This window comes from Cibotium barometz, chromosome 27, assembly GCF_041138505.1.
Source record: "Cibotium barometz isolate CiBa-2024 chromosome 27, ASM4113850v1, whole genome shotgun sequence".
NCBI lineage: Eukaryota > Viridiplantae > Streptophyta > Polypodiopsida > Cyatheales > Cibotiaceae > Cibotium > Cibotium barometz.
The window spans coordinates 27,084,091-27,093,416 of NC_141072.1; the positions used below are offsets into that span (position 1 = coordinate 27,084,091).

General features: G+C 37.9%; 1 protein-coding gene across 1 annotated transcript; it reads left to right on the forward strand.

Moving 5' to 3' along the window:
• The first annotated feature begins 503 nt into the window (after window positions 1–503).
• Window positions 504–4,262, forward strand: LOC147623238 (non-functional NADPH-dependent codeinone reductase 2-like). Its single transcript, XM_086821332.1, has 5 exons — window positions 504–660; window positions 860–1,041; window positions 2,196–2,436; window positions 3,090–3,269; window positions 3,850–4,262. Exons 1-5 carry the CDS (start codon window positions 541–543, stop codon window positions 4,075–4,077), a joined length of 951 nt encoding a protein of 316 aa, XP_086677458.1. The 5' UTR covers window positions 504–540; the 3' UTR covers window positions 4,078–4,262.
• Window positions 4,263–9,326: the final 5,064 nt, after the last annotated feature.

A 9,326-nucleotide genomic window follows, 5' to 3' on the forward strand; every position in this document is an offset into this window, starting at 1 on the left:
ACTTTCTCTTGTTGTATCTTTTTCTGTTGTGCCATATTCTTATATAATTAAATTAAAGAGTGAAGAAAATGTTTGTTCAAAATTACAATTTCTTGTTAAATTCGATGTAGTTCATGGGTGAAAAGGGTTGATGTAAGGCTCGGTGTAAAAATAGTTTCCCGAACACGGACATTGATGTGTATATGGAGGTGATAGACGTATAGCACCCCCTGAGTGTGTGTACTTATGTAACTTTTTTATGTGTCTTTGGCTAATGTTTTTTTCAACCCTTAAAATTAAAGGCAACGCTAAAACCTAACTAGGATTAGGACCTAAAAATCTCTAAAAACCATACTTATTACGGGATTTATAACTAAAACATGTAAATTCCAACCGGGATTTTTAAATTCCAGCCAGGAAAATAACACTGAGCAATGGTATTTGGTGTGGCCGGGAGTGTCTTGGCGTCCGGACAAAACAGTTTTGTACTCTTTCACACCTAGCTATCAGCTTGATATACCAAGGCAATTCTGGAAACCTCCAAAACACTCTCGAGGACGCATGGCAGAAGCTGCACAGCTCAACACAGGAGCTTCTATCCCTCTGCTAGGGCTTGGCACCGGCTCTGATGGCTCCTTAAGCCACGAAGAGAAGAAGGCAGCCATCTCTGCAGCTCTAGAGGTAGCTAACCCTACATCATTAATTACGGCTTTAACATGAGTTAAACATCTGCGCTCATAACATGAAACTGAGTTTAACTCCCCTGCCCATGTAATCAAATTGAGTTAAAATTCAGTTAAACGTCCATTAGGGCAGTTGAGGTCTGTGTTTTCCCATGCTTCTATATAAATTAAACCACTAGTTATGGCATTAATCACAGGTGGGTTACAGGCATTTTGACACAGCAAGCCTCTACAAGAGTGAAGGGTTTCTTGGGGAGGCTCTGCAAGAGGCCATCAAGGCCGGCTCAGTGAAGCGAGAGGACCTCTTCATTACCTCCAAGCTATGGTGTACCGATGCCTATCCCGAGGGTGTCCTCCCAGCCCTGCAAAAAAGCCTCAGGTTTTTAATTCTTAATCATCTTTTAACCCTTTACTTAAGGTTTTCTCCTCATTTTTTTTCTTCAAGAAAGGCACTTGTATTAAGTATGAATGAAACAATAAAAAATCACGGCTAAAAGCCGGAAAATGAAAAATCAATCCTCATCCTACAGTGTATGGTGATGCCAAGAGAGTTGTGTGGGAGTAGAGGAGAAGAAAAACACCATGATCCAGCTCTCTTATAAACATAGCGCGCTTTGTGTATACGAGTCCATGTGGCCATAAGAGTGTGAACAATTATCATTCCATATGATGTAGATGCACTGAGCATCATATATCTGAATACCCTCTAAAGCCTCTATGCATCTGGCCCTCCAAATTCGTCAGGCTATAACCAATAATCTCCCAAGTGGAATCAATACTCTACAAAGGTGGTGTATACCGCGACTGAGGAATATCGTGAGCCACTTCTCTACATACCAAGATGACAGGATCAGAATCCATACCCTCAAAGAAAGTCTGTGGGCCAGACTGACCAAGCCAAGCAATAGTTAGTGTTCAATCCTTCCTTATCTTTTACGCCTTCTGATTTTATCATGATTTGTTCTTAATCATCTCTCAATTAGGGTTTCACTCAAATCTGCTATTTGAATTGTTAAACCGAGTCTTCCCTCTTTTTGCGTTTGATCATCTCTTTTCATTGCTTTATTATGAGTCTTAGTTAATTTTTTCCTGTTTGTGGGTTCTCTATTTACCAATTAATTATCTTTTTTTTCTATGTATGAGTCCTCTAATAATAAGCTTCTTTTGATGTTGTTTTTCTATGGCTGACATTGATCAGGATCATTTATTTGTCATTCCTTTCTTTTATAGTATCGATGTATCATGCATATAAGTATAAGTTTACATTATCACATTTTCTGATATCACATTTTCGAACCATCATGCATATAAGTATAAGTTTACATTATAAATCATTTCATTTTGGAGAAGAAATTACAGCTCCAATTTAATATGATACTTATTTTCTGATCATGGGGTGGGTGAGAATGTGTGTACACAAATTCCTACCCACCGACCCACATACATACATACATATAATGCATGCAAAAATTATTACATACACACATACAATTGAGTAAACCATGACATTTTTTTTTGGCTATCATCATACAGGGAATTGCAGTTGGATTATTTGGACCTTTACCTCATCCACTGGCCAATCAGATACAAGGAAGGCACGCGCATCAATGCGAAGCCCAACGAGCTTTTGCCACTTGATGTCAAAGGCACATGGAAAGCCATGGAAGACTGTGTTAAGCAAGGCCTCACAAGGGCCATCGGTGTCAGCAATTTCTCATCCAAGAAAATTATGGACTTACTGGAGTTTGCAGAGATCCCTCCAGCAGTAAATCAGGTGAAGGCTTTCTTTTGCATCAGATTATGTCTTATACTTAAAACATTTCAATTACAGTAGTCGAATTAGCGTTTAGATTATACTAATCCAAACTGTTTGCAGCCTCATTAAGGCAGGGCCCTCTTGCTTTTGTTACCAATAAGAGTAAATGGGTTGTTACTTAGTTAGCTTAAACTAGCATCTAGATTGAGTAGATTTGAATTGTTTGCAGGCTTACTAGGGCTTGGGTCCTCTTGATTTTGCCAAAAATGTTTTGAACCTAAAGGCTGGTGAGTTTAGTAAAAGTCTAATTAGGCATTTTGGCGTACTTTCAAAGTCAAAATGTGTTTTTGTAAATTGTTTTTATTTTGATTTAGAGAGGATCCTTTTGGCCTGAAAGTTGTCAATCAGTGTCAATTTATCATTTTGAAAGAATAGCAGGCAAATTTCTTTAAAAATTTGCATTGTTTCGTATCATTTTTAATTCAATTTATCAGCCAGATTTTGTTGAAAAGCTAGTATTTCTTTGGTTTAGTCAATCCTTTTTTATCCAATCATCAACCATATTTTTAACAAAGATTATTGACTTTTTTTTGTTTACTTTTATTTTTTTGATTCAAATATGTTCCAAATATTTTCATTAAAAATTTATATTTCTTTTTTTTTTTGGGCAGGTAGAGATGCATCCCAAATGGCAGCAGAAGCAGTTAAGAGAAGTGTGCAGCAAGGTCAACGTTCATATTAGTGCATGGTCTCCATTAGGGGCACCACTTATGCATTGGGGCTCGCCTGCTATTCTAGATGATCCCATAATCAAAGAGGTTGCGCTCAAGCACGGCAAGACTCCAGCACAGGTCAGTGTAATGCTTGACCAATTAAAAGATTTTTTCATTTTAATGAGAGAGTGGGTACTGAATTTAGTTGTCACAATAGTAGATTTGAACCAAGCCTGAAATTTGCAACCCTGCCCTAGACTTCAAAATTTTCAAAATTGAAGGCCTAGGTGCTATCTTGGCCTTCATTTGAAGCCCACTATTAAGGAAAATTTGCTTTTATTGCCTTTATTTGCAAGCTTCTTGGTAGACTTCACCTGAAGGCCAAAATGGATTTGATGCCCATTGCAGCCTTCAAGTTTCAGGCCTGATTTGAACCCAGTATCTCCTCTAGATTTGAACCCAGTATTTCCTCCTTGTTGGGATGGGTGCTGACATGGGCTATAGCCTAGGAGGCAATTAATAGACTTGCAAGGTGATTATATTAATGTAGCTACTGGTTTGCAGTAGTGGTTTTGACAAGGTTTTTTTAATCATATGTTAAAAGCAATGTTTTTAAGATTGTGTTGAAGTGGGAGTTGCAACTGGATTGCATTAGTGGTTTTGATAAAAGGTTCTTTCAATCTTATGTTTTTTTTTAATTTTAATAAATGCTTTTTAGATTGTGCTGAGGTGGGGGTTGGACCAGGGAGTGAGTGTACTCCCCAAGAGCTTCAACAAAAAGAGGATGGCAGAAAATTTCGAGGTGTTTGGGTGGCGCCTCACAGACGAAGATCATCACCTCATCGGTAAAATCGAGCAGAAAAAGAACTTGGATGGCAGATCCTTTTGCAATCCCATGTCGGGGCCTTACGAAAGTCCCATAGAATTGTGGGATGGAGAAATTTAAAGCATGGCTTTCAGTCATTTGAATGAACACATCCTCAATAGTTATGTGGCTTGTAATCATCTTATCAAAGCACTAGATAGGATTTATGGCTTTGTTGATGTCTTTTGTATACAGAACTCTCTCTCAACTTCTTGATCACAAGCTTGCAATTGAATACAACTTAAAAGGTCTCCTGCACCCTTTTATTTGTTCTCTGCTAATTTGCTTCTAAGAGAAAAAATGGTTGATACATAAATCTAGTGAGCAGGAACCCTGTGGGAAAAAGATTATTTCATGCTTTTCTTTTGATGGTATATCATCACATCAATCAAGGCAAGGAAAATCTCAAGGAAATAAACATTTGCTTAATTGGCAAGGAAAATCTCAAGGATTTATTTGTGTGGCTTGTGTACAGCTGATTATTAAGTTACAATCATGTATTTTCTATGGTTCATAAGCTTTTTTAAAAAAAGGAGGGATGGGTATTGATCAAAATTTAGAAATTGCACACAAGGCTACTCCCTCCCACTCTTTTAATTATTATAATAAGTATTAATCCACCTTTACTAACCACTATCATTAGTAGTATTGTAAGTATGTATGCTAATCTACTTTTATAATTATTGTAGGTATGTATGTATAGTATTTTCAGTAGCATGATGCATGTGGGTAGAGTTATAAGTATGAAGCTTGTTAATTAAAAATAAAAAAAAGAGAATTTTATTAAAAAAGAGGGAGCCACAAAATCCCTCATTCCTCATTTAAAAACAAAAAATAAAAACCCTTAAAAAAGGAAGCAAAAATCGATTTTGTGGCATGTGTTTTCTTCATACTTTGTGACCTGCAATTTTGATCACATGATAGTTGTGTTAATTGCCATGAGAGTTGTGTCAATTGCCTTACATGGAGGACGTGGCAAGCTTCAAGTTTATTGCATTGTCTTTGCCAGATTGATAGAAAGGATGTCTATGTGGCAACACCACTAGTTTTGTGTGTTTATGTATATGTGTGTGTGTGTGTGTGTGTGTGTGTGTGTGTGTGTGTGGATAACATGCACACACGTGTCATCGCTTACAGTTGTAAGGAAAACACTGGAGAGTCCTTTTGTGTGTTTATATTATTGTTGGTGATTTTTGTCGGAGTCTCTCACATATGATTCTCGAAGATATCAATTGTCATTGACCATCGATGGCCGTCATTCATGTTTGGGCATCTCACAAGTGATTCTACAGCACGTCTGCTATCATTGACTATGGGACGGTCTCTTGGAGCCGTGTCCCATTCTCAGTCCAGAACTCCTTTGTGATTTCCTTCTTCTTTTGCACCAAACATAAAAGATACCTTTCTTCTTTTTTAATGTCAATAATAAAGGCATCTTTCCTCAAAATCCTACACCCCAATAATGAAGGCATCTTTTCTTTCTTTTTTGGGGAAGAGCAAGTATGTCATGAAGAACAATGAACAATACACAATTGAATAGGATAATATAGCTACCAATTGTGCGCCAGAGAAAATTTTACTTCCAAAAAGAAATTTCATTTAGATCACAGACTGTTTTCAAAGCAACAACAAATCGAAAATTTGACAAGGCAATTAATAAAAAAGACAAGGCGAATTATAGTTGAAAGATCACTTTATTTCAGAAAGGTTATTACATCATCCTCTCAAGGTAAAGACATCTACATACTTATTAAGGGCTGCAGCAATCAAACAATGTTTACAATTGATAACATACCATAACTACCTAGGGTTCCTACACCTACGCGCTTTTATGGGCTACTCTATTCTTCAACTCCTCTTGGGGGGCTCCTCCTTCTCTTCACCAATGTACCTGTAACTTCCTCAAGTGCCGATAGCGCTTCCAATCTTCATATTCCACACATACAAATCTCCAAAATTAATAGGCTCGTTCGCTAGCATCTTGCTCTAAATATTACGGGCCTTTGTTGTAATTCTCAGATGTTCTATCGCATCTCCGTTCGTTTTGTTGCACAAATCTTTGCAAACCCTATCAAGGGTATCCTTCAAAGTATAGTTGGGGCCATTAGAAGAAGACATAATTGAGATCAACAAAGGTTAGTTGATGATGGTGAGGGTTGTTAAGGAAGAGAATGTAGCTTTAAGTATCTATAAATATGACTTGTGGCTCTTACTCTAATCCTCACTTCCAAATCTTATTGCCTCTCTCCTTCTTATTGTATTTCTCTCCCTCACCATAAAGCAAAAATGGATTTTGCATGGATATTTCGTAAATTTAGAAAAGTACATGTATGGTTATTCCCTAAATTTAGAAAAGTAGATGGATATACAACCATATTGATTTTCCTGCTAAAATATTTAAAAAATAAATAGACCTTGCTAGAGAGTTGATACAAAGGACATTTTACTATTGCAGCATAAAGGATCTTTTTCAAAACTATAGTACAATGTCATCAACTATACAAGGTCCTTTTCAAATTGTTCTCCTGTTGTGCTGAACATTCTCATTAGGTCCTCCTTTTTTAGAGTGGGTTGATGTATAAATATATTATGATTCGCATCTAACCTAAAGATATACAAATATATAAAACAAAGGTGCTTGCATGAATAATATAGTCTACCACTCTGATTTGAAAATCGGGACATGTGCATTGATGGATTCTTTCCCTTAGTTACCCAATATTTTTCATTGCATAGTAGGGATCTCTTAGTCTCAATTACAAATACTTCCATCTGTCCGGCCTTAATGACTAAATGCTCAAAGATCGTAGCTGTGTTTGAAATTACCGAATCTATTCTGCCATATCCGATATGCTACTTCTGTACTTTGTTGAACAATTGGCTACATCATTTGCTTCTTGGTGTAGTCTCTTTTGCAATGTAAATCAACTAGTCTCCAATCCTTGAACCTCATCCATAGTAAGGTTTTGTACCTCGTCCAACTAGCCATACCACTGGGGGTCTAGCAGGTGATTGACAGATGCTATTACATACTCTCCAAGTACGATCCACGTTACTATTGCAAAACCACATGAACTAATGCCTTTGCCTCCTTGACCACTCTCTCATACCATAGAAAGATGGAGTTGGAACAGCTTGCCCGCGTTCTTGATACTCTTCTTACACTTACCATCTTGGCCACCTAACTATCCTTGGCAAGTGACCTTGCTGTGTAGAGGTGTTTGATGTATAGCCCACATTGAGTCATGTATGTCATTCTCTAAAATTTCCTGCACCTCTGATTCAGTTGTGCTAATCCCTCTGCATTGTGACCACCTTATGCAGTTGAAGGAATAGTGGGTGGAAAGTTTATTCTCCTACCTTGTTTCTTGCGTGGTTGGTTTTCTGTAACATACTTTGGACGATGTGACAAGTTATCTTCTTCAATATTTATAGCTGTGGGTTTTCAATGCCGGCTAACTGTAATGTTATCACCAATATAGTTTAGTTGTACATGCATTGGAGTGCCACTCACTGCTTCCCCCACTAATATGCTGGTGCTTGACGGACTTGGAACTTTTAATGTTTTGGTCTTCTCCATCAACTTTGTTATTGTAGGGCATGCTCCTTGATATTTACCTTACAAGAATACATGCTTCTTTGTGGATTGCAAGAGGACATTAGCGAGATTTAAAATAACATCATTATATAAAGAGATGGTTCCCTTGAAACCCTCTCCTGCTAACCAACTTGCATGTTTCGTTTATGCTAGATTGGTGGTCGGCATGTGCGACAAACTGTCGTCGTCCACCTCCTATAACAAAAGATTAACTGATAAGAATCGAAGTTGTAATCTCCAACCACATTCCACAATAAAAGACTAGATTTACAATTCAGATTCCAAATGCAAGCTATTGGTTTTCAAATCCAAGAAAGTTATACTTACCCCTACAAGGTGCTTTCTCCAATGGGATATCTAGTATGCCACCAACTAAGCCAACAATCCATGGCTGGTAAGTTCACATATCAGCAACTTTATCATTCATCCACCACATATAGAAGATCTAGGTACTTTGGTTGTGGTGGGTACAATGTCGATGGAAGCTCATAGAGAGTCGAATGCGATTGCATTAGTGGTTTCATATCTCTCACCCACCTTTGTAATTATACTCTTTTTTGGTGGTTTTGTTGAGTGTAATTTGTAGCAAGCGATTGAGTAATTTGTAGCAAGCGATTAAGTAATTTGTCTTGTATATGTCAATGTGTTTAGATTAATCCAAACACATCAAAGGAAACCCTACATCCAAAGTGTGCATAACGCTTTAAGAGCACACGTCTTAGATAAGCAAGCCAAGAAGTGACAAGTACGAAGAAGAGGAGGAAAATAGTGCAAGAAGATGAGCTCCTCCTCGAAGAAATCCACCTTGCTCTTAAAAAAAAGGTGCTTCAAAATCCATGAAAGCAACAAAGGAAGTAGGAGGGATGGAGGAGGGAACTAAAAAAGAAGGTGATAATGAAGACCACTTCATGGTGACACATGTAACTCATTTTTGCAACTAAAACTCCTACAGAGAACAGAGAGAGAGAGAGAGAGAGAGAGCGAGTGTGTGTGTGTGTGTGTGTTAAGAAACATGGGTATCCCAATCATGTGCAGGGCTATGGTGAGGGTGAATTAATCCTACATCAATTATAATATGATTAGTGCTAAGATAAGGTGGACGATTCTAAGTATAAACATGATGATTATCTGCTAAACTATGTAGAGGACTCAAGCACAATTAGGTTACAAGATTGAGACTTGTACTCATAAAGAGGCTTGAGAGCTTGCTTCACATTTCATTGCTTGAAAATGATCCCTTTTATATGAGGTGGTACATGGGCTGCCTTGGGCTCACTTTATGAGATAATTCCATTCATGTGGCTTCTTGCTAGGTTTGGTACATGTTTGAGCTTACTCATACTCACTCCTACCTTCCTTGTGCTTCATGGCACCACATTTCTCAACACCCCCCCTCCTTGGTGCCATATTCTTAGGCTAATGCAAAGTGGTCAGATGTGAGATTTACAAATGCTTCAGTCCCCTTAATGTAGGTGGTAGGTGGATTGTCATTAAGACTTGGACATGGGACATCTATTGGCTACTCTCAAGTGTTTAGGAGTGTTTACATTTGTATCACTTCCCCTAGGTGCTCTTTGGCTACTCTTAGGTGGTAAAATGTGCTTACAAACACAAAGACCTGCCTACTTATTTGGTGGCTTACAACATTAGGTTGGTAGCTCGTTTGTTGCTTAGTGTTGTTGCTTGCTTAAGATCTCCTTGCTTTTGCTTGCTTAAGATCTCCTTGCTTTTG

Excerpts from the sequence above, each read along its gene's own strand:
- LOC147623238 (XM_086821332.1), top strand. The coding sequence starts at position 541 with ATGGCAGAAGCTGCACAGCTCAACACAGGAGCTTCTATCCCTCTGCTA. Across the intron at positions 1,042-2,195 it reads GCCCTGCAAAAAAGCCTCAG|GGAATTGCAGTTGGATTATT; the intron begins GTTTTTAATTCT and ends ATCATCATACAG. Across the intron at positions 3,270-3,849 it reads ACGGCAAGACTCCAGCACAG|ATTGTGCTGAGGTGGGGGTT; the intron begins GTCAGTGTAATG and ends AATGCTTTTTAG.